At 34.5% G+C, this 25,995-nt stretch overlaps 1 protein-coding gene across 2 annotated transcripts; it reads left to right on the forward strand.

Annotated features, from left to right (window-relative positions):
* The first annotated feature begins 199 nt into the window (after positions 1–199).
* LOC129001411 (anoctamin-10) lies at positions 200–25,072 on the forward strand. Of its 2 annotated transcripts, XM_054428668.1 has the most exons (15): positions 200–589; positions 2,708–2,913; positions 4,352–4,622; positions 7,360–7,476; positions 10,018–10,193; positions 10,728–10,889; positions 11,152–11,359; positions 13,246–13,376; positions 14,166–14,255; positions 15,759–15,890; positions 16,212–16,403; positions 18,228–18,383; positions 19,380–19,472; positions 20,260–20,317; positions 23,971–25,072. In XM_054428668.1, the coding sequence occupies exons 2-14, from the start codon at positions 2,713–2,715 to the stop codon at positions 20,314–20,316; spliced, it is 1,986 nt and encodes a 661-aa protein (XP_054284643.1). In that variant the 5' UTR covers positions 200–589; positions 2,708–2,712; the 3' UTR covers position 20,317; positions 23,971–25,072. The 2 variants fall into 2 exon arrangements, with proteins under 2 accessions (XP_054284643.1, XP_054284644.1); XM_054428669.1 differs by lacking the exon at positions 20,260–20,317 and having other exon boundaries at positions 202–589.
* Positions 25,073–25,995: the final 923 nt, after the last annotated feature.

Here is a 25,995-nt window from a genome sequence, read left to right on the forward strand (position 1 = left end):
GGGGATTTCCGATCCGAATCCGATTCCGATCAGCTGGTTGCCAATGTCGTCGTCGTCGTCTGTCTGTCAAGGCCAATAAGACCATTGATCAGCTGAGAATGCTGAGATGACAACAGACAACAACTTAAAGCGATGATGTGGACTGTGGAGTCACTCCACTCTCTCCTATTGGTTATTGTCACATTAAAATTATTTCAGTTATTGTCATTGTAACTCTATCGGAAGGGAACGGGAACAGTCCAGTCCCAGTCGTAACAAAACAACATAATAGATGCTCTATGTGTCATCTCCGGCGGATAGCTAATTCATCATTCATCATCATCAACCTCATACATAACCATAACAATAACCCTGGGCACTCTATAGGCATAGGTACCAAATTAAATTAGGCCCTAGTGAATTTCAAATTTTATAGATTGTTTCGTTCGTGTCCTGGACTTAACTGAACTGTTGTCAATTTAATTTAACGTCAACTTGATTAAAAACTGAGCGACTAGGGCTAATTTACATACAGTAGGCCTAGATAATATTTGACCATTTTAATGCTCAAATCGATAATTTTGCTAATAGGATTTTACAGAGAGTCGAGGTAAGTTTAAGTTCTAATAGCCTAACTTATATAGACCTATTTCAAGATATGGACTGCCCAAAAAGCCATTTCATAGGGCAGATTATTAGAGTCTAGGCTCACATGAGATTTTTTAGTGATTTAAGGCTGGATTTCTCATAATTTAATTAAAGAATTGTTAATATTATTATAATTTTCTCCTTTAGTGTAGATATCAGATATAAAAGGTTTGAAAATAACCATTGACTATTGGATACAGAAGTATTGTAAGTTATTAATAGTCTAAGATATAACTTAACTTAATACTGAATAGCCTATCATTTGACTTACAAATTATAACCATAGCATACAAACATACTCCCTTAGTATATTTCCCACCCTTATGGAACAGCTGAAGCCAATTTTACCGTTAGTTCTGTCCGGTGTACTGTAGAGTCGTGTTTTGTTTACAATTCGTTTCTTGCTATTTCAGTAATATACAACCTCGTTTAACCAAATAAAACTATCTAATCATAAACAATAACTTGTCCACTACTAAACTTAGCTATATAACGAAACAGTGAGGCACAAATCATGAGAAACTAATTAAGGGTGCACTTTACTTTACGTCTTACACTCATTCAAATGAAACAACCGAATGAAAATATCGTTTGGTTAGTTAGGTTAAGTTAACCCTCCGAGTGTTAAGCGTCGCATAATCGACACACAACACACCCGCTGTGGTGTTATGCGTCGCTTTTGCGACACACAAACATCGTTTACAGCGAAGGCTCTGGGACTGACTGAATCAGATTGAACTGGATTGAGATTGGTATCGTTGTTTTCGGCAAATTCTAAGCTTTCTCCTGATGTCTGTTTCTAGACGCTTTTCATTTTAGTTCCAAAAATATTGTAGCAGGCAGCTGACGTGTTTGTAAACAACTTGGTTAACCTCACACCGATGACTGATGTGTTTTATTACGTTTATCATTGTTTTAGTGTTAAAAATATAAAGTAGAGATATACGTGGTGCATTATAAGAAGATTTAAGTGATTTTGAAGGGCTGGTTGATGATCCTGAAGAAGTAGGTAGTGATATTGATGTAAATTATCGGCCAGATATGTAGCTATGGTTAGGCTATGCATTCTTAGCTACCGCTAAATGTACAAAATCTGTTTTTTACCCATAACTTATTTATTTGCAAACTATTTCCTTATATTATTATATTTTTGTAATCCTTATAACATTTAGAACAAAGTGGCTATTTTAAATTATTTGTAGACTCATAAACTATAAACATTTATTGAGCTCAAACATAAATTTTTTTCATTTATTTTATAATTTTCTAGAAATGTTAAGCCCACAAAAATTGTAGAAATTTTTTTTGTAATGTTTGATTTATTACATTGAGGCCCATAATTTTCCAAACAAAATGATATATAAAACAGTATACTTTACATAGTTTTTATGTTTCTAAGACACATTTTAATAAAACCCTGCAATTGCGCAATAAATGGGCGAACATTAATACCATTACTATGGACACTTGGAGGGTTAACCCTACTTAACTAATCAAATGATGTATCGAATAAAACAATCGATATATCGATTATTCAATATATCATTTGGTTAGTTAGGTAATGTTAACATACATTGGATTTTATATAGATTACATTATGCTACTTAGTTTAAAACGGTGTTACCCATTTAGAATTGATTTCCTACTGCTGGAATGTCAAATATTAATGTTACATTCTGCCGTTCCGCATCTGCGAGTGAGATGTGGCAATCGTGACTACGTTACCGTTTGATTGTTGAATGTTTTTTTTTGTAATGACTGTTTTATTTTAATATTCAAGACGAAACTAAAGCGGATTACCTGATAACGTCACTTTTTTGACGAAACGCGTAGTAACTACAACAATCTTGGAAAGCCAGAGGTAACATTAATATTTTTTAGCCATTTACTTACTCTAAGCCAATGAATTGAACTCTACTATCTAAGTTACTGCAAGATTGGCCAGGTACTATAATAGGCCCTAAGCCATTTATTGTTGAGAGTCTAAAGGCTGCTGTGCCTATGACGAGTTGTGGTACTGGTACAGAATTTTCTCTCATTGCTTAGGAAGTTTAATTTTTGTCATTTTGCAATATTTCAGATACCATGAGTGATGGTGTTAGGCAAAGATTTACTAAAGATGATACTAAGAATCAAGCAGAATTTCCTCCCACCTACATTGTACTACAGTTTAGCCCAGATATACACACTGAAGCAGTCCAATGGATAGTTGATAAAATTAAAAAGGACAGGAAAGATGGTGGTGCCGAATTACTTGTCCGAAAACAACCAAATGTACCAGGAGAGGTGAGTATGAATCAGTGGCAGTCCCAGGGGGGGGGGATTAGAGGGATACATCCCCCCAAAATATTTTATACTAGGTGAAACCCGTTGAAATCGACGGTTGCTTAAAACGGCTATGGCTTACGACAATTTTTTTAACTGCAACAAAAAGAGTGAAATTATAAAAAATGTGAGCATTTCGAAATTGTTTTAATGAGTAGTGTAATAAATAGGTTAATAAACAAAAATCGGCTTAGTGTATTATATATATAGATTAGCTAACATAAATACTATTAGCTCGAGCATATTTTAGAGCTAAAATATGTATTAAAATAGGTTTTTAGGCTTAAAATTACATATTTTTTTCGGGGGGGGGGGGGGCAGACCCCCCATTTTTTCTGGGGGAGACATCATCTGAAATGAAATCCTGGGACCCCCACTGGTATAAATTTACTTTTGTCCGAGCCTAGAACCAAGAAGCACATTTAAATTAAACATTAAACCCAGTTTTTTTTTAACTTTCTGACTAAAATTCTAGGGCTCTAGCCTACCTAAACAACCTGCACAAGTACCACTCAATTAAGTTTATTTTTTTGTTTTTAGCGAATTTCCCTATAGGAAAGTAATTATTACTGTAAGGTCTAGGCCCGGGGTCCGATTTATTTTTTCATATTGATGTCCCTAGAGGCCAAAAACACGATTGGTTCAAATTAGTATATATGTATATACGTCCGTGAACGCGTTAACAAGATTAATTTTTTTCTGATTTTGATGAAATTTGGTTTGAAGGTAGGCCCATAGGGCAAGATAAAATTGAATGATATCGCAAACACAAAATAACCCAATTTCTCTATACCTTTATAAAGAGCTTAAAAAACAAATGATTTAGCATATCAAATTGTTTTTTACGGTTATTGATAACGTAAAAAATTTAAATAATTGTAAAATGTAAAATTAAAATTGTAATTCCCATGTTACTTTTATGGAGAATATTATTGTAAAAGTTTTAGTTTACTTGTTTATCTATATATTTGGATCAAACTGGGTAAATTTATTTATTTTATACTAAGCTATTAATACCTATTTTACTAAAAAACTCACTTTATTAGTTTCCTTGTAGCAGCAAACCTAGGTACTCGTCAAACCTAATGTTATTTAAAAGATTTAATTGAAAATCAATTCAGAGAAATGGAAGTTTGTTTAGCCGGCAGGTTTGCTGCGGCAGGGGTATTTTTATTTTAAACCTGTTGTTGGTGGTAAAACCTGTTACGTACCGTTGTAGTACAAGTCAAATGGTCAATCCAGTGTTAAGCTAGTGCAGGCGCAAGACATCAGCTCAAGACACTTAACTACCATAAAGCTACCATGCACGGTACTCACTCATTAAAATTACATTGTAAGTTGCAGTCCCTATTTCAGCTATTACAAACAATAAGTGATGGTAATTACTACTGTTTTTCAGCTATCCCTAATGTTCCATGTCTCGGCAACCAATCAGAAGTTGTTGGAGTTAGCAGAAGAACAAAACATTCGTAAGTCGGACTCCAGGGGGTTCGTTAGAGATTTCACTGTCCAAGAACAGTCTGAGTTTGGTTGTGCTTCAGATATTCTCTCAACTGCTGAGAAAGAATATCTAGTCCGCCATGAACTCGAAAACATCAGAGCCCTAGAGAATGAGAAGTCTGTACCAGGGTACTCCAATAAGATACACCTCTATGAAGGCCAGTCAATTTGTAAGTAGGCCTATGGCAGTTTTTTGTTATTCTTGCTTTAATCAAGTTAGTTTATCATCAGTTTTTAAAAACTCCTCTTAAAGTAAGGCGCATTAAAAAAACAGGTTTATGGGAGGAAATGTTCTTTATAAATACACTCTCCCAAAACCAAAACTTAAACAGGATACGGCACGGGGATTTAAAACTTAAACAGGAAATCATAGTCTACAAGAAAATATAAAAACAACAGTATATACAACAGTAAATATATAAACAAACAATACAACAACAGTAATACTAAGCTATGATTCCAAATATAGGCCCAACAAAAAGATTACAACACAGCCGTTCCACTTAAGCTTGTCATACGCCATCACTTCGACTCTGATTATTACGAGAGATATTAGAGATATTACGATGCTATCAATATTACTGTATCAACTCACAACCAGCGCTGTATCCTTGGCTTTACATGAGTGAATGACTCACTAGTCCACTTCTGTTAGTAGATCACATGATAAACTAATAAAGCTCTCGCCCTTAAGGCGGTTTCACACTGGCGTCCGCGGACGATAATTTCGTCCGCGGACGGATGAAATGATTCGGATGGAAGCAACGCGCTCCCTACACATTGCGAGCTACGTTTCAAACGTCCACTCATTCGCGCAAGACCCCACTACACTACTATAGTTCGGCCACTTAGAAAGCGACCTCTTACAGCATTGGTTTAGCATTAGCGCGCAGGTCGTTTTCTAAGCGGCCGAACTATAGTGGGGTCTTGATTCGCGCATGCGCATAGGGAAGTTGGCCATTCCTACTACAATCATAGATTAAACATACTTCCTCTTACAACTCAGTGGAGGTGTGCAAAATGTCTGAGCCTTCTGTCCCATGGTGTCAACCCGGATTTTCTGTTCTGTGACTTGATTCAAGTAGTGATGATAGTGACGACGAGGTTGTACGTTTGTACTCATTATCAAAAGGGAGAGAAAAGGGTTCATCCGATTAACAGAAAGCGGCAGCGATTTGGTGAATCATTGTAATAATGCAAATAATCATAGTAATACAAATCATTGTAATAATGATTTACTGTACAGTAATTCGTATAAATATACATGGTTATTGGTTAGGATACTTTATTCTCTTTTTAATCTCTTTAGAGTGTAGTCGCAATTTCCAACCAAATTTTATCTTACTCTTGTTGATCTCTATAAATTTCTATAGTTGTATCCCAGATAACTGGGTAGGCACGGACAGCCTCAATTAATTCAGCTATAACAAACAACAAGGGAGGACACAAAACAACTAGATGAACATCTATGACTGTAAACACAAACTACTAAACACTGTGATGCGAGTGACACATGCCTCGCTGAGAGCTACACGTGGTTTGGTGCTCTGTCTGCGCATGGGCGAGGGCGTGATCGTCCGCGGACGTTTTAGAAAAATCGCTCCCAGAGCGATTCCGCCATTAGGGCTCACAGTATTAATAGCAAGTCAATACTTACTACTGCTAGTGCTAACTTACTAGGTGCTAGTTTTTGTTTCACTCTGCTAATTTACTAAGTTTTTTTTTATGGTAGGCCTACTTACAAATAATATAAGAATTTATTACAATGGAAATTTTTCAAAAAAGAGTAAACTTACAGTACAATCAGAATTCAACAATTAATTTTTACACTTGAAAAATTTGGAATCCCATCCCCATCTTCAAATTCCCTCGCTAACCGCTATTTATTTCTAGTTCAGACACATACAAGTTGCCCTTAAAACTGGACAAATTGTTCTTGATCGTATCCAACTAATTACCAAACTGTACAGTTTTTTTCTATTTTTCCGATAATTTTTCAGCCTTAATAACCCTTAAAAACATTTGGAATTAATTCCCGAAAATTCCACAACACTTGTGACAAGAGGAGTATTTACTTGCTGCTAGTAAATTAGTACTATTACTAGTGCCGTCTGATCAAAGCTATGAGAGAATTTATTGAAAACTACAGTGTGCAGGTGAAATCATTAATTTTATTGGTTTAGATGCTAAACAACAGAATAACAGAATTAAATTAGAATGAAGGATGAAATGGTAAAAACATTGTCTTCAAAAAGATGACACCACAATCTTTAAGACTTTAACAAATCTGTTAACCTTTAAACAAAAAACATTTTATCCACACAAAAAAAATGTGGTGTTCTTGTGTGTTTAATATATTTAATGAATAAGTATTAATTAATTATTCGTCTGAACATAAGTTGGCATGCTTTGTGTTGTAGCTGAGCCTATGTTAGTTTCATTTCATTGTTTGTGAACTTGTGCCTCGTTGCCGGATGTCTGATATCTTTAACTTTTTATAATTTGTCGGTTTTTAACATACTCAAGTTTTATTTTGAACTTACAGTATTTTTAAGAGGAAACTTCTTAGGACAACACACTTGTTTTGTGATTTCTGGTTATGTCTGTGATTTGGATTTGGTAATATACCATAGTTAGGCATAGGCCTATATTTGTTTGTCCAATTCTATTCTAATATTATATTTTTGTTAAATATTTTAAGACTAAGATAGTTGCATGAGAATGAGGCTTGATTTATGTCAGTTTTTACATTCCGTAAGTCACATATCAAAAACAAATCTTTAATTAAAATTATATCTTACTACTTAATTTTGAATCCTTTGTTTGAAATAAACACGATTTTATCTGTACCTAAAATCCCCTTACATTCAAGAAGAGTTTTGTCAGTAGAAAGTGGTCTGTTTTCAGTTGCCGCTTGTGTTCATTATAATTTGCTGCAACAACTATTCCCACTTCACGATGAAGATGTTTTAAGAAAGTTGGGTCGCAAATGGTATCTCTCTCTGTTCAAAAAGCAACCATTTGGTAATTATTTGTGATGAACAATATTCCCATAATACTTCTTTGGTTTTGGGGCAATTAATCTGTTTGGCTATATGATTTGTATTTTCTTTTTCTTGTTTTTATAGGCTATTTGATTTATTATTTTGTAATCAAAGATTATGGTAAGAATTTCCCTCTTAGGTCCTAAAATAATATTTTTCATTAAACAAGTTTTTAATAGAAGGTGTGTTTTCTGTTTGCTTTTTTAGATCTGTTCTGTGTTTTTCGATGTCTTTGTAGTAGTGTATGATATTAACATGTATAAACTATCAGATTTCCTCTATTTTTATTGTAGGTACTAAAAGCACTAATTTACTACATCAAACTAAATTAAATTTTCAGTATAAAAACTGTAAAACTCATAAGCATGCAAAATAAAACCTTTATCAAAACATCCTTTTTAGCGAATTTCCCCTATAGGGAATAAGCTATTACCGTAGTACTCATGGAAAGACCTGGACGCGGGACCGGTTTTTTTTTCGTTTTGAGGTCCCTAGAGGCCAAAAACACCATCCGTTCAAATTCATATATATATATATATATATATGTGTCCGTCAGCACGATAACTCGAGCAAAAATGATCCGATTTTGATGAAATTTGGTACAAACGTGTAAACATACGTTTATTCGAACGAGTTCGCGATCCAGCATGATTGGACCATGGGAACGGGGGTTTACGGGGGGTTTTATGGGGTAAAAATAGGTTTTTCCCATTTTTGACCTAAAAAACATAAAATTTAGCAATTTCTTTCCAAACCATTTTGTAGAGCTTAAAAAAACAAATAATTTAGTATATTGAAGCGTTATTATGCGCCTAATGGTTACGGAGAAAATTTCAAAAAATTGTAAATTTAAAATTCCCATGTTATTCTTATGGAGAATAAGTAAACTGTTGTAGTTTGCTTGTTTGTGAACATATTTTGATCAAATTTGGAAAATGTTTTTATTTCTTACTAACTATTCACATTTTACAAAAAAAACCAGTTTTACCCTCCCTGATGCAGCAAACCTAAGTACTTGTTAAACTAATTCTATTTAAATCAAGAATAAATGTTATATTTTTAAGTAGACATTTCAATGTAAATCCAATCAGTCAAATGGAAATTCGCTTAGTCTGCAGGTTTGCTGCGGCGGGGGTATTAAACAATTAAGTTAGCCATGGCTTAAACAGTTTACCTATTTGTATTTTTTTCTCCTTTTTAAATCAACTAATGATAAAAAAAAATCCAAACCGAATGATTAAATCAAGAATCAAAATCATCTTGAAAGGAACACAGAAAATGTATATGAAACCTATCAAGACATTATTACTTGTTTAAGAAATAAACTTTGTTGTAAGTGCAGTACAAGCTTTAGATTATTTTTCATGTTGAGATAAGCCTACTAGGTGTTTTGGTTTTCAATTTGTTTCTAATTATTTCAATCATTTAAATCCTCGTTTAGCCAAATAAAACAATTGTATCATAAACAATAGCTCGTTCCCTGGTTATACAATCAAGAGATCACCAAATTAATCCTAAAATAATAGAAACAAAATTTTGTCGACAGTGTCAGTGTCACCAACATGAACTAGACATGTGAAAAACAGGTATCACATTTTACAATGAAATAAGAAGTCTACTTGTGTTGGTTAGTCTGTGGTCGAACTCTATCTTGTTCCTTTGTTTAAAAAACTTTTTTCACTGTCCCACACTTTATAGGTATGAAGCTTTCTATGTTAAGAGTAAAACTGAGGTAAATGTAACTAAGGGAGTAACCATAACAGACTCTTGCCAACCTGGCACGTGAATTTTGCAGTGCTAGATTATCAGTATTTTTAGTGTTGTCCGAAAATAACTGTTGTTGCAAGAATAACAGGAATCCTGTTAAAGTAGATGTGAAAAGAAGTTGATTACTAAATTTCGGATCATATTTATTCTATATTTGTTACTCAGATCTCTTGACCTTAGCTGATTGTTCGCCGTCTCTACTAAATGCGTATGGAAGGCTTATTGATTAGATTGTAAATAACTTTTAGTCCCATGACAGTGGGGGGGGGGGGGGGGGGGGGTTCCAGTTCTAAGACCTTGTCAAAGGGGTCGTTCTCTGAAAAATTATATATTTATTGAGCTGTTATATATTTTTATCTGTGTTATATTTATCTTGTTATATTTATTATCTTATTAATTATCTTATTTATCTGTGTTATATTTATTATATGTAAATAAAGAAATATTGTCTATTGTCTATTGTCTGTTTGGTGACTTTCTAAAGCCATGATTAACATCTAGAATAGTGTCCAAAAATCTCCATTACGTTTTCCGACAAAATGTATTAAATTTATTTTTCCAGGGACCAATAAGACAGCTTAAACCCTTGTAGCCCCCGCCTCCTTGGAACCGCCACTGTTAACAAATCACGGATTAGGGAGTTTAACTGTATTAAGTTTGGCATGTAGCACCTATAAAAATATAAATACCTCCCAATAAATTTAATTATTGGTGATGTTTATTATATCCAGTTTATATTTATTTATTTTTACAGAGGAGATCCGAGAGTACTTCGGAGAGTCGATTGCTCTGTATTTCCAGTTTCTAGGCTATTACACATATGCTCTAGTAATTCCGATGGTACTTGGATTCCTGCAACTCTTCATTTCACCAGAGAACATTGCATGGTTCTGCATAATCAATGTGTTGTGGGCTTCAATGTTCATGGAGGTAAAGTGAAACTAAATACAACTATTATAAATACGGTTTGTCTTGTGTATTTATAGTAATTTTGGTAATTTTTTTTCAAGGATTGATTATAAGTGGCTTAACATCTTGACTGTCTTCAATCCTAGAAATAACTCATGTGGCAGCCCATTTGTGTCAAAATCACGTCCAAGAATATTTGTTTTACACCCTTGCGACTTGTAATTCACTGGCTTTGCAGTGTAAATAAAAGAAAACTTATGTGCATGGTAATACGTGTAACTACACGGCACTCCTAGCAGTGGATGCCGAAACATATGCTAACCGCAGCACTGCTGTCGGTCTATATTTATTCTATTTGTCTATGGTACTGTATATAATCTCCATACCTGAAGGTCTGAGATACAATACAAGAAGCGCCAAATTAAGGGTCACATGTGCTTAGCTCTTGTGTGACGTGACACTTTGAACATGTTTGTCTCCTGAATGTGATGGATTCATTGTGTTAATTTTTTTTATTGGTATGAAGCTAAGACCCGTTTGTTCATTGTAAAACAGCTTTGGCGCATGAAGTGTTCCGAGTTGGCGTTTGTTTGGGGCACCATCGGAATGGCTAGCAGCCTGGACGAGCCCCGGCCTAACTTCAAGGGAGTGATGGGAGTAGATCATGTCACTGGTAAGCTCCAACCTCAGGCTCCTCGATGGAAAACTCAAGTCAAGGTATTAAACTGCTGGTCAAATAAACTAAAGCTATCCAATTTCAACTCGAGTTACGATTTTGAAAAAAAACTTTGTGAGCTTATTATCGGTTATTTTGATACACACTACTTTGCAATAAGAAAATGGCTCACCAATTTTGTCATTGGCAAATGCAGGAGTTTTATGTGTTGCCAAAACTATTGAAAATTAAACTAGGAAATAATTTTTTTCATTTGTAGCCTACGATAATAAGTGATATGACCTCTGATCTCTGATGTTACAGATGTACACAGTATCAATACCACTGGTAGTGGTCTGCATGGTGTTGGCGTTCTTTGTCATGTTGGTGTCGTTCTGGCTGGAGGAACTACTACGAGCAATGCCAGACTGTCCCCAGTGGTTGTATCTGGCTCCGAGTGTTGCTTATGCTGCTCTAATCTATCTGATGAACATGGCTTACCGTCGGTTCGCTACTAATCTTACAGAATGGGGTAGGCACAAACTCTGTGTTTTTTATTACTCGCCTACATATTTCTCCCTTTTGTTTGTTGTTTGTTTACCCAAAATTGTGACTAGCGTCTAGACTGCCAGTGCAAGTCCGAGGAACGGAGGATCGTGGATCAGATCATACCGGCGCATCAGCATAGCTTATCTAACTGTTCGCGGAAAATTGTTATCTCTGTATCACTGTTGCTGTCAAAACGTATAATTTGTAGATTAAATTTGAATTAAATATAATTAAACTATCATAACCTAACCAAACTAACCAAACTTGCTGATAATGATAAACACGAATGAAGGTTTACTAATCGAAAAATAGCTCTGATCTAAAAATAAAATTAAAAATGTCTCAAATTCAATTTTACAATCTTTTAATTATAAAATTAAACTGTCATAACCTAACCAAACCAACCAAACTTGCTGATATGAAAAAAATTGTTGACAAAAAGTTAGTGCTCCCAGTGGGATTCGAACCCGGCACCATCAGATTATCAGCCCGACACGCTATCCACTACACCACAAAGGCTCATGACTCAGATCGGTTCAGTATCGTTGCAGTAATGGTTGACGTCACGCCATCGGCACTGAGCGGTGGTGGGGGGGTTTTTCGATCTGATCCACGATCCTACCGATCGGCCGTTCCTAGGAGTTGCACTGGCAGTCTAGATGCTTATAAAATTGTGAGGTACTATAGCAACAAGCTTAGAATATTTGTCTAAATATTATCCCAAGTTAAAGAAACAGTTTGTTCTTTGTTTGAAATAATATATTACGTTACTAGTCCGGTAAGTGGTGTTTTACCATGCGAGCACGACAGTACCCGCGCAAAGTGAGCCAAGTGCAGGATTTTCGTACGAGTACGGTAATGCTTCCTGGGCGAGTAATGTACGATACTTTACATCCTACTACACAGAAAAATTAGTAAATTTTAAACTCATAACACAATTTATTTAGGAAATAACATAAACTATAGTATTTTATATTTCAGAAAATAAAATAGGCCCTTGCAATTAGCTGTCTACTTCATCAGCTGACTTCATCACGGTGAAAGTACATTACGTTACTTTTCCGTGTGTAGTAGGCACGGCAAAGGGTAACTTTCCAGCCTATCAATACGGATGGAAAAGTACCTGTTTCTGTGTAGTATGATGTAAAATATGAAACTACTTAACTTCTAATTTAAATAATTCCTATGTGCAAAGGTTTTTGGCTAGTTAAATATTTTCCTTAGTTATTGGAAATAATGTTTTAGTACGAATTTGTCACCATTTATTAATTCAATCCTATACCATAACTTCCATACAGATTTGACATGTTCTAAAATCTTCTAGTAAGAATGCCAATTTTCCAGACCTGATGACAAAGATGCTGTTATACATACTATTATACTTTTTTGATTGCACCGTATTCTGCACACCATTTTCAAAGGAAAGAATGTCAAATTGAAATTTTTCCACTCAGAAATAAATACTGAAGACTGTAACAATTGCAAATCTGTTATATAAATTTACTTTAAATAGTTTAAATCTTTTACAAAATTTACTTTGTTGAGCTTTTTTAAGAAGTTGGCGGTCTCTTTTATCCTTGCATTTGCATTTCCACATAGACTACAGATCTGTGCGTGGAATGTATCCAACAATGAGCCGGTACGAAGGTGAACTGTACTTATAAAATGTTTGCGGCAGTGACCAGGATCCAAACCCATGACAACGCTGCCTTGGGCCCGAAGTCCGCGATGCTACCCCCTAAGCCACCTACTCACCTAACCATCAGCACTTAAACATTAGTTGAGGGTTTATCTTTCAACTCATGAAGTATCTATTATATAGGTTGCCAGTGTCCTACAAAACAAGTACATTGTTTGTTTTTATTGTAGAGAACCACCGCACCCAGTCTCAGTTTGAAAGGCACAGAGTCACCAAGCTAGTTCTGTTTGAGTTTGTTAACAACTTCATGTCACTGTTCTACATTGCGTTTATCTATCAGGACATGGATATGCTCAGGAGTGTAAGTAACTAATTTGAATTTTAACAAACTAGAATGTTCATTCTAACTATTAATATTCTCTTTAAGAATCATTCCTGTGAAATTATTTGATTCAGACTCGAGAAGATTCTAATTTGACTAAAAATCATACTGTAACTACCGTATGTCAAACATTACATTACATTAATAATTACAACTTACGTCAATCAATCCAGTAATATTTATGGAGGAGGCACTTTTCGACCTTTAGGTCATCTTCTGCTCCGCTGTTGCACTAGGTTATTACATACTTAGTTGCATTGTTGGTGTAGCAACCGCATACATAGTCTGACTGCGTAACCATAAAACACAAAAACACGATACTGACAAAGACGAAAACATTTAAATAAAACTATCACCGTCCGCACGGCTGAGTGCCGCCGCAGTCCCGAGCCCGTCCAGCCGTGCGCACGGTGATAGTTTTATTTAAATGTTTTCGTCTTCGTCAGTATCGTGTTTTTGTGTTTTATGGTTACGTGGTTAGACTATGTTTCTCAATGTAAATTATTTGACGCGGTTGCTACACCAACAATGCAACTAAGTATGTAATAACCTAGTGCAACAGCGGAGCAGAAGATGACCTAAAGGTCGAAATGTGCGTCCTCCATAAATAATACTGGATTGATTGACGTAAGTTGTAATTATTAATTTTATTAATTTAAACATCAATCCGTTTGCAACAAATCAATCATGATTACATTACATTATTATTTTTTTAAAGTTTTTATTAAAATAGAATGTATGAATAAAATTGTTAAATTCATGTTTCAGCAATTGGCTACCCTACTGATAATATCGCAGACCATTAACAACTTCCAAGAAGCAATCCTTCCACTGATACTTCAACATTATAACTCAAAGGTAATCTCTGTTTATGACCTTATAACCTCAGTTAATGGGTATACAATCTGCCATAAACAGAACTAAAGTAATGGAGTAAGTAATGGAAATATTCACGATGCACATAACAGTTCGATATAATCAACATTTCTTGTAAATATCTTATCATTTTTCAAAAGCTGATCTTGTTTTTTGTGTTTTCTACAAATATTTCCTGCTCATAGCTGCATTAGGTTGTCCATATGAATGATTATAAAAAAAAAAAAAACTGTTTCTATTTCTTCCAACTTGGTGGTGTTCTATGACTTTCCTATGTTTTCATAGTTTGCAAATCTCTCTCGCTTTGTTCCATTGTAATATTTACGCCAACCCAAATTCAAATCGTAAATATTTCATTTTAACCAAGTCAGTAAATATTTGTAGCACTTTTGTTTCCTTATTAAGTCTTTATAAGTCTTATAAAAATTAAATTATAGCAATATAGCCTTATAGCTTATAGCAATTAAATTATCCAGCTGATCATAATGTAAACAAATACATTTTTCATAAGGATAACATGGGAACATAAGCGTCTAGACTGCCAATGCAACTCCAAGGAACGAGGATCAGATCGGAAAACCCCCCACCACCGCTCCGTGCCGATGGCGTGACGTCAACCATTACCGCAACGATACGGAACTGAATCATGAGCCTTGGTGGTGAGGTGGATAGCGTGTCGGGCTGATAATCGGAAGGTGCCGGGTTTGATTCCCACTGATTGCACTAACTTTTTGTCAACAATTTTTTTTCATATCAGCAAGTTTGGTTGGTTTGGTTAGGTTATGACAGTTTAATTTTATAATTTAAAAATTATAAAATTGAATTTGAGACATTTATTTTATAATTTTATTTTTAGAACAGAACTATTTTTTCGATTAGTAAACCTTCATCCGAGTTTTTCATTATCAGCAAGTTTGGTTAGTTTGGTTAGGTTATGACAGTTTAATTATATTTAATTTAAATTTAACCTACAAATGATTAGTTTTGACAGCAACAGTGATAGAGATAACAATTTTAGCGCCTCTGATCCTCGTTCCTCGGAGTTGCACTGGCAGTCTAGACGCTAGTCATGGGAACTTGAATAGCCACTGAGGCAGATAAAGGGACTTTTTCAAAAATGTAAGGTCAGTTTGCAAATCTACACACCTAGAGGAACATTTTGGTATATAATATGTGGGGTTAAATCTTAAAACAAAAAAGCCTTATTGTTCACAAAGTTTCATGTAGCATATTAATAATATAGATTATATAGACAGATGGCAAACACCTTTCTTACAAGATCTGTACATTTGTTGTTTTAGTATTATTAGTAATTTGATAACAAAAGTGTGTGTGGTATTGAATAATTTTATGAATTAAGTTGTTCAACTTATTGAATATTAAATAAGACTTTCAACTTTACGGGGTGATATCATGGTTAATAATTTCATTTAATAATAACAATGTTTGTTTTATCTAACTATTTTGTTGTTTTGTTACCTGTAGGTTCGACTCGTAAAGAGGAACAGCTCCAAAAAATTTTTAATCACTACTTCTCATTTGGAGGTTGAAGAATTGCATAATGATGATCCCAGGATTTTACAAGCTTTGCGGGAATGTTATCTTGATCCTTATGAGGTAGGCCTATCAATAAAATCAGACAGCAGTTAAGTGAAACAAAAAGTGTCGTTACAAACGTATTAAGAATCCTGAGAGGGAAAAAATAAATTCCAATAATTAAACGTAAGCGCCCTCCATGATTTTAATTACTAGTCATAAAGTAGGATTTCAATTTAAATGAAAAAAAAATCCTTTCTATAAAGCTAAAAAATGTACCATTGGCCAGTTACTAAAAGTTGGCTGTTATTGAGTAAAAAAAATACAACTATATTTAGTTACATTTTCCATATAAATTATTTTTATGTTGAGCCTAGAGAGATTAGATGTTTCGTGTTCCAGGACCCCTATGACGACTATCTGGAGCTGTTTGTCCAGTTTGGTTATGTTTTCCTGTTCTCGTCAGTTTATCCGATGGCAGCTTTCTGGGCTGTCACCAATAACCTGCTAGAGATACGATCCGACGCGTTCAAGCTCTGCTGCAGTCTCCAACGGCCGATGGCTCGCAGAGTGAAGGATACAGGGGCTTGGCAGGTAGAGACACACTCAGGTCCGATTACAAAAACAACAGAATATTACGGTTACAGATAGCTAACTGTCAAAGCGCATTTGTTTTATGTAAAAAAATCTTCACATAAATATAATATCGAAAATGTAACTTATTCACCTTCACATTATATTGTGCCTCTATAATATGTGAACAGTAAGGTTTATCGTATCCAAAAGGCACAGAAAACACCAACTTTTTTCAGCCTTGAAATTACAACTCTTACTTTATTTCTTGATCAAATGAAACTTGTTTAAGGTGATAGTAGTTTTCAATATTATTCTTTTTTACTAATAATGACTTAGGCCCGATTTCACAAAATTCTCACTAACGATGGTTTAGTTAAACTTCGGTTAAAACTAACCGATGATTTAAACCACAGTTAAGGAAATCTGGTTTCACCAACGAAAACGCGTCAAAACTAACACTGGTTTTATAAACGAGAGTTTAGAGTAAAATCCAGGTGGCGGTGGCAGTGAACTGTCATAATACCAATACCAGGCTGTTACGGGAGCAAGTAAACATAACCTAGAAAATAATCAGTGTTTATGAGGTAGTGAAAACAAAACTGGAGACAGCAAGCTTACAGGAATACAATAGATTCTGAGCAAAATAACAACAGAAAGCAAGAATAAATACCAAAACAATTAACATAAGTAAATAAAGGCAAAGCAATGTTGATCAAACATATTCGAGGAACAAATTGGTTGAGTTTTGCGGTCGAGTGAAGACTCAAAATCCAACTTTTTACAGGGATGTTCAATATTCTGTTTGTTCACTAACCAGTTTGGTACATTTGAAGTAGTGAAAAAAACTGGAGTCAAAGGAATTACAAGAACGAGACACAATAAGGATAACACCAAAATAACTATTTTCTATAAAATACTAGCAGAATAATGAAAATTTAGGTTTAGATTTTGGTTTACTTACGTCTGACCGAACGCAAAACAATTGTTTGAACGTTGGGTTAGGGTTACCCAAAGCCGGGAGAAGGAAAGGGAGCCTATTTTTTCGAACAATGAAATAATAAATTTTATAATGTTGGTAGAAGATCCGGGACACTCTTTTTAGGCGGGATAAAAGAGTACGGCTCTACATAAAAGAGGAAGTTTGTATATATATATATATTTGAACGTTATGGACTCCGAAACCGCTTGACAGATTGTAATGAAATTTTCAGGCATTATTAAGCATTATTCAAGGATGGTTTGTGTGAAGTTTGGTGCAGATCCGTCAAAAGGGCTCCACCCCAGTGGCTCTGGAGTTTCCCATGTTAACCTTATGAGTACTTATATTTAAATGGAATTAAAGAATCTTAACAGCTGGTTCAACCAAACAATTTGATTCTGTGATGTTCAATAGCATTAAAAAGTTAATAGGTTTAACAACAGGGTGTAGCACTATTTTTTTAAATTATTACAGCAGCTAATTTGCAACTAAAAGGTGAGTGAGCGTAGCGAACGAACTTCAACCTGGAGGCGAGTTAGCGTAGCGAACGAGCTAAATCTGAATGCAAGTGAGCGCAGCAAACGAGCTCCAACCTAAAGGTGAGTAAGAGTAGCAAACAAACTTCAACCAGGACGTCATTGAGCGATGAGAACGAGTTCATCTTGAAAATGAACGAGCATTTGACATAAAACCACATTAGGACAGGACGACGTCTGTCGGGCCAGCTAGTTAACATATAAAAGAGTGCAAATCTGCAAATTACTTTGTAAAGACACATGAGTGTCCTATTTATGTGGTTTTGTCTGAAAGAAATCTTTGAAGCAAGAGTTTTTCAGCAATTTATAATCTGTCTATTGTTGCAGAGAGCGTTTCAAGCCTTGTGCACCTTATCTGTGATGACCAACTGTGGCTTTCTCTACCTGTCTCCAGCGATGAAGTCCGTGGCACCAGAAGCCAGTCCTAGTGAATGGGTTTTGATTTTTGTCGCTTTGGAACATGTTTTGTTGGCCACACGGCAGGTGAGCATTTATCAAGTGTTTTACGACAGTTTGTGAATGTAAATTAACCGTACCATAACTAATTCAAAGGAGTTGTTTTAACTTAACCAAATTAAACCCAAGGACCCTTTTTAATAGCATTGAACAAAAAGATGACGCTATACCAAGTGAGTCTGTATCTCATTTCTTTGGAGCAGTGCAATAAGACTAATGTCGAAATAAGTCACACATTAGCTGTGAAGCTAATAACATAACATTAGCTAATAACATTAGCTAGCTGTTAAGTCCACATCTCAATTGATAATGATACTTAGTCTCACTTTTTAATCTCTGTTTTCAGTCTGGTTCAATGGGCTAACTAACTGCTTGTTGGTATTGGTACTTTCATTGGTTTATTTGTCACACGAGGTAGTTCATAATGTTAAACCACACAAGGAGGCCATGGACATGAGTTGGCTATGTTAGAGCAATGTTGGCTGGGAATGTGCTGAATCGCCGAGTGCAAAGAGTGGCAGTTTGATATAGGCTAGCACTTAGATATAAAAACTAATAAGAAAAGTATGACAATATATGTTTTTGAATTCCTGCCAAATAAATTTTCTGTATAGTCTGCTAATCATTATAGTTTTTTTCTTTAGTTGATTTAAAAAAAATCATGTGAATTGGGATACTATCATAAGAAGACTTATACACATAAATTTAACATCTTCTAAACTAAATGTTAATAAGAAATCATTTAAAACTTAAATTAAATCCCTAGTTTGCTTTCCTTGAAGAATGTTTCAGATTTACTGTCGAGAAAAATCCCACTTTTTTCTTGATGGTTGACATTTTGTACATTTCAGGTGGACCAATTGTCCCTGTGTTCCAGTCATTTTATTAGTGTTATTCATATACCAAAAATCATCTAAAAGTTACTGGTGGTTTCCAAAATAAGCGTCCTCAATTATGCGATATTCCAAGGGAAGATTACATAGTTTTTTGTATAACATGATTTAACACAACTTATTATTCCAGATTCTTCATCTGGCAATACCGGACAAGCCTGAATGGGTACGACTTGCATTGGCCAGACATCAGTACCAATCCAAGCTTGCCCTCAAGAAACAGGTAAAAACAGACCTAGGTCTACATTTAAATTGTTGAAGATACAACATACTTTTGACCATTTATATTCATGGTTATAGTTAAGTGCTGACTGACTGGCTGCTGGGAAGAGCTCCAGTTATCCGGTGTGCATGTCTCTAACGATGATGTAACGATCTCAATGTTCGAAAATAGCACTAAGTTTGAATACCTACTTACTTACTTGAATACTTGAAGGCTTCATCTCTGACCGGGATTCCGGATGGACTGCGTCAAATTTAATTTAAAAAGTAAACTGAGATGGCGGTGAGTTAAAAAAAAAGGCACGTCATCTAATTCTTTAAATGTGTAAATAGGCCTATTTTGAAGTTTTTCCTTCACTGAGGTTTTAAACCCAGCCATTTGAATTAGGTTGAATTTGGTTTTTGAATTAGCTATTGAAGATATTGAGAATTCTTTAGTTTGCCACCAACTAAAATCAAGCAAAAGCGATTGTGTCTTCTTAACTGAAGTCTAGTAGTGTATTATTTGTCAAAATCCTGGATAGAAAATATTTTATGTATAAGGGGTTTTTCACTGAAACTATACTTATTATTTTGGGTAAATTTAAGAATATTTATATTGGATTTTAGGTAAGTAAATAATTATACTTTAAATGTATATACTTTATTTAAAAATTAAATAAACTTTTTTTTTATTATCACCAGAGTTGTTTCTAAATGGGGAAAAGTATGTATTTTGTAATAATATTTAATATTATTTTGTTACAAATGAAAATGTTCTTTGGTTTATTCTTGTGAATTATTTCCAGGCATTGTTTATAAATTTGTACGGTAAGAATGATGGACCGTCCCCAACTAGGGTTTAAAGTGAGTTATTTAAGATAGACCCCAAAAATCATTTGATTTTGAATAATTTTCCTTTTTTAAAACCCATGCAGTTTGTAGTAAATGGTAGCAAATCACATAGATTTCGCTTAGACTTAGACAAATGTAAGGCCAATTTCCAATACCACAAGGTAAATAGTATTTGTGGTTAAATAAATAGATGTTTTTATTTTGTTTATGAACACCTTAGGATTTTGGAAAAACTTTTGTTAGAAGCAGAATTGAAACCCTACAATGTTTGATGTGATTTTTAAAGTTGTTCAGTCCCATTTTTGTAGCTCTACCATATAATATTCAGTGATGTGAATTATGCATGTTTCAATTGAACCAGAGTTAAATTAATTATCAAAGAAGAAATTGTTATCTTATGATTAAATAGTTTGCCTGTGAACCCCCAGCCCATATGCAAATGGTATTTTGTTTTGTAGTTAAGATCATACATTATTTTGTCACTGCCTACCCAGTTATTGTTGGTAGTCAAGTTGTATGCAAATTAAATATTGTTTTAACTGGTAATAATAATGAGTGGCGTATAAAACATTTCAGACATTTTTTTTATATTTTGAGTTTGAAAATTTGTTTTTAACTATTTCAGTAACTAACTGTTTCAGTCATCTGTTATACTTTTGACAATAAAAAGGTTTAAATTACCTGTATCCGTCAAGTGATCCTGGTTTGTAGTTAATTGACTACAGCCGTTTCATGTTGTAAAAACACATCTTCAGGTCAAACGTATATACATTGATTTAATCCATGGAATGGTCGTCAAGGTTTAAATGGATTAAATCAATGTATATACGTTTGACCTGAAGATGTGTTTTTACAACATGAAACGGCTGTAGTCAATTAACTACAAACCAGGATCACTTGACGGATACAGGTAATTTAAACCTTTTTATTGTAAAAATCAGTGATCCAGAGGCTATACCATAAAAATATACTTTTGAGTTTAGTAGTTTCTCCCAAAATCTTTTTATATTCTTTCTTATATTAATTAGTTCATGTATATTGCTAAATTATTTTTGTAAAATGTTTCCAATCTTATATAGAATAATCTAAAGCTTGTTTCACTGTGTTAGTGTTTCAAGTCCGATGCAAAGTTGACAAATAGGGAGAAAATTTTACCTTGTGTGATTATTTCAACCCTGAATTAATTCCTATTGTCCTTTTAAACTCTTTAAAATAAACTATATCTTAAATTTCTCTCCAAATACTTAAAACAGTAATTCATTAATTAAGGGGGTTCTCTGTTCCACCCCTTTTTCACCCGTTCTACTTAACCGATTTTTCTTAAAAAGATGTCCTTTTAAAGGCCGGCGCACACAGACACAGACGGAAGGATTAAAATTTGCTTCTAATGTTGTCAAATGCACACAGGAATCCAATAGAGTTCGCGGATGAATTTTTTGTAATCTCGGGCGATTTGTAAGAACCCTCCTGCAGACCTTTTCTGCTGCGTTTACTCAGGGGGTCCAGCCAACCTGGAAACGGAGAATTGTACGTAAATTTTGATTGCCGAAAAAGATCTGTGAATTTCGTAAGGAACCGGGAAATTTTAATGTTTCAATAGTAGAAAAAAATCTCCCCAAAATCACCGATTCTTCTCGTCTTGCCAAGTTTAAAATCGCTACTGCGGGAGAAACTATTATGCAGCTGCAATCACCGTAAATCATTAAGTATTTCGCTCCAATCTCAAATAGTCACGGCTTTTGAAATTATAGCGGGTGTTGCCACGATCGCAAGAAATCATCAATATAAATCAGTGATTTTGACAAACTGTCACAAATTTTGCTGCAATCGTGTAAGACGCTTACAACATTACTTTAGTTCTGGCGATTGGGAATTGCTGCAATTGCGAGAAATCATCACAAATTTTGTGACAATTTCAAGGTACTTTCATGAATGTCTGATATTGCAAGAAATCGTTACTGATGTCACCGCAATTGCAATAATTCACAAATTTTCAGAAGGGGTTTTAATATACTATAGCAGTTTTAAATAAGTAGCCTAAGTTTTGCTTTTTTGAGCGGCAAGTTTTGTCCTGGAAATTTTGGACCTGGAAAACCAGGAATTGTCTTTGTGAGGGACTGTCATTCTGTTCCATACTTTTTATTCTGTTCTGTTCCAGTGGTTTAGTTTCTTTGGTTGGTTTTTGAATAATTTTTGAAATTTATGGCTATCAATGTAGTTAGACTATTTACATCGATGGAGCATGGCTGCGCAACACAACTCGGCATTTCAAAGCACCGAAATAGTAAAAGCACGAGGTGAAGGAGGGAAGGGATAGTCTCTCTGCTTGCAGACTCCTGCGTCTGTGTGAGTTCCGAGTCCCTTCTCATGATTCTGTCTGCCTCTGTGTGTACCGGCCTTAAAGCTTTATTATCAAACAAAACCAAGTAACCTAATGAATACCCCCGCCACAGCAAACCTGCAGACTTAGCGAATTTTCATTTGCCTGATTGGATTTAAAACTAAAATGTCTCCTTAAAAATATCACATTTATTCCCTATTTAAACAGAATTAGTTTAATGAGTACTTAGGTTTGCTGCAACAGGGAGGGTAAAAAAGTTTTTTTTATGTAAAATATTAAAAGTTACTGTGGTTTAGTAAGAAATTAATATATTTTCCAAATTTTATAAAAATATGTTCATAAACAAGCAAACTACAAACAGTTGACTTATTCTCCATAAGAATAACATGGGAATTTTAAAATTAAAATTTTTTTGAATTTTCTCCGTAAGAGTTAGGCGCATAATAACGCTTCAATATACTAAATTATTTTTTTTTAAGCTCTACAAAATGGTTTAAAGAGAAATTGTGAAATTTTGTGTTTTTAGGGTCAAAAATGGGAAAAACCTATTTTTACCCCATAAACCCCCGTTCCCATAGTCTGATCATGCTGGTTCGCGAACTCATTCAAGTTTATCCCGCCTTACACCTTCAAACCAAATTTCATCAAAATCGGACAAAAATTACTCAAGTTATCGTGCGGATGGACACATATATATGTATATATCTCTATATATAGATATATAAAAATTTGAACGAATGGTGTTTTTGGCCTCTGGGGACATCAAAATGAAAAAGTAAATTGGTCCTGGGCTTAGGTCTTACCATGAGACCTACGGTAATAGCTACTTCCCTATAGGGAAATTCGCTAAAACCATACAATAATTAAAACCATTGCGGGTTTCCTTAATCCAAGGTATGGGTATGAAACCAAAGAGCTACAAACAAACAGATGCACTTTGACATCAATACTTATTTTTTGTTAGTGAAGTATTATTTTCACTAACTAGTTGTCCTACCGGTACTTATTATTTTCACTAACTAGACCCAGTTTAGCAGGCATTTGGAAAAGGTCAATTATGATAACAAACTACTCCACCTAATTAAGAACTAAGTTTAATTGATTTATAACAAATATAAATTTTTTTTAGTAAACTGTTCAAAGTGCAACATGACAATACTTCTTTTTAGTTTTACCCATTTAAAGTTGAAAAAAAAACTGGCCTTTTCCCACATTCTTGTTTTCTGGGGATGGTATAGACACTTAGCCACCTATCTCAGTGTAGGATAACCATAGAGAGATTTAATGTTTACCTTAAATAATAAATGTGGTGTTTTTTTTTCAGAAAAAGGAGAAGACCAATTAAAAAGCTTTAATTATGTTACCAGTGTGATAAAAAAGTGCCAAAAAAATTGACCACCATTGAAACCACTAAGGCTGCATTCACCAACTAACACTATTATAGGATATAGCTATTTTTGTAATTTTATGTAAGAGCCCCATAACTATCAAGACTTGTATAAATAAGTGTAATAGTCATGACGAGTAATGGAGTAATTGAGGTAGACTGGACAGATATAATCTGTATTTTGTTGTTATGAGAACTATGAGGCTCAATCACATGTCCTTACCTATTAAACTCTACAACTCTAAAAACGACTGTAGAACCTCGATAAGAAGACTCTCGATAACAAGTCACCCTTGATAACAAGGGTAATTTTCAAATCCCCTTGAAATTATTTTACCCCTATCACATGTTATTGCAAACCTCGATAAGAAGTCAACCTTGATAACAAGTCTTTTTTATGATCCCTGTGAGAGTCTTGTTATCAAGGTTCTACTGTAGAAATATTCTGGAAAGCTAAATTCAAAGTTAAATTCACCCAGACAGAAAACCTTGCAAAACAATTTTGTCTGGAATACTCTTGCAATAAAGTGATTAAAATACTGAATATTATAGGCCTATTACATCTTTTGGGCATGACCAGAAGTAATATTAAAACGTAATGAATCACATACACATATTTTGGTATTACAGTAGAACCTTGATAACAAAACTCTCACAGGGAATAGCATTGTGTTCAGGAGTAAAATAAATTCTAGTGGGTTTGAAAATGACACTTGTTATCAAGGGTGACTTGTAATCGAGGTTCCTCTGTATGTTAAATAAACAGGTTTTATCTTGTCATCACCTTATCATTAACACCAACTTTATGTAAATTAAAGCTTGTATCGTTGTTACCATTTCATTTTGTATCAAATCCAAAACAAATTATAAAAATAAAAGATCATTATTACCTTTTGTAGCCGTGTTTATATAGATCAGGGAGTTGTATGCATGGATATATTATTTTGTGATCTGTTTTAATTTATTTAAATATGTTATCGCTATCAGAATACATACTTTTTGAATTTTGTGATCTGATTTTATTTATTAAAATATTTTATCAAAAGTTGTACTTCTTTTAATTTATAGCTTAACATTTGAAAACTGTATTCCTAAATATTACAATATCATGCTTTTGGGTTTTTTGAGCTTGGGAAAAACAAAACAGAGTGAAATTAATTTCTCAACCACTTATAATGTATAACTTATAATAGGATAACTATTAATTTGTAAATCAAAGCTAATTTATTTAACACGTTCACTGCGGGCGTATCCGATCGGATACGGGCCGAGCGCTGTTCAGACGCTGCCGTAACCGATCGGATACGCTCGGCAATGCCTTTCGTATATCATCGTTTTTGCTCTAGCGTCGGTCGAAGGCAGACCAATTCCACGTTAGCGTGTAGTGGGTGACTTGCTTTTTGTTGTGTTGTAGGTTGGTAGTAAAATGTCCCCATAAAATCCCCGTCTGGCAAACTTAAAAATCAACTTGTCCCGTCTTTCTCCCTCCAATTGGCAATACGATGGGACCGGCTACGTTCCAAGCAGTGCTGCTATATGTGAGTGTTTAGTGAACTACGTCGACTCTTGTTATAAAACAGGACATCACCGCACGTTATTTGCTATTCGTCATACCGAAATATGAGAGCCAAACACACGGCAATCGGGTTTGTTCGACGCTGCGGGCTGCGCCGCGCTGAGGCTACGCCTGCCATTTGATGGCCCGCAGCGAACGTGTTAACAGAAAGTTGTTGAAAATATAAGTTTGAAGGAGGAAATTCTGGATAAGCTTTACTAACAAAACAACATTGCTTGGATCAAAGAACAAAGATTTGTCACTAAGCCCTTAGAGTAAATCAATGATGAAGTCAAGTACTAAATAACAATGTAATAAAACAGTTTGAAATTGAACCATTTGATCGACCAAAATCAGCGGATCAATAATTTATGCAGAAGTTAATTTTCAATATTCAAGTTAATAAG

Source organism: Macrosteles quadrilineatus, unplaced genomic scaffold, assembly GCF_028750875.1.
Source record: "Macrosteles quadrilineatus isolate MER2022 unplaced genomic scaffold, UCM_ALF_1.0 Scaffold_8__2_contigs__length_117827958, whole genome shotgun sequence".
Taxonomy (NCBI): domain Eukaryota; kingdom Metazoa; phylum Arthropoda; class Insecta; order Hemiptera; family Cicadellidae; genus Macrosteles; species Macrosteles quadrilineatus.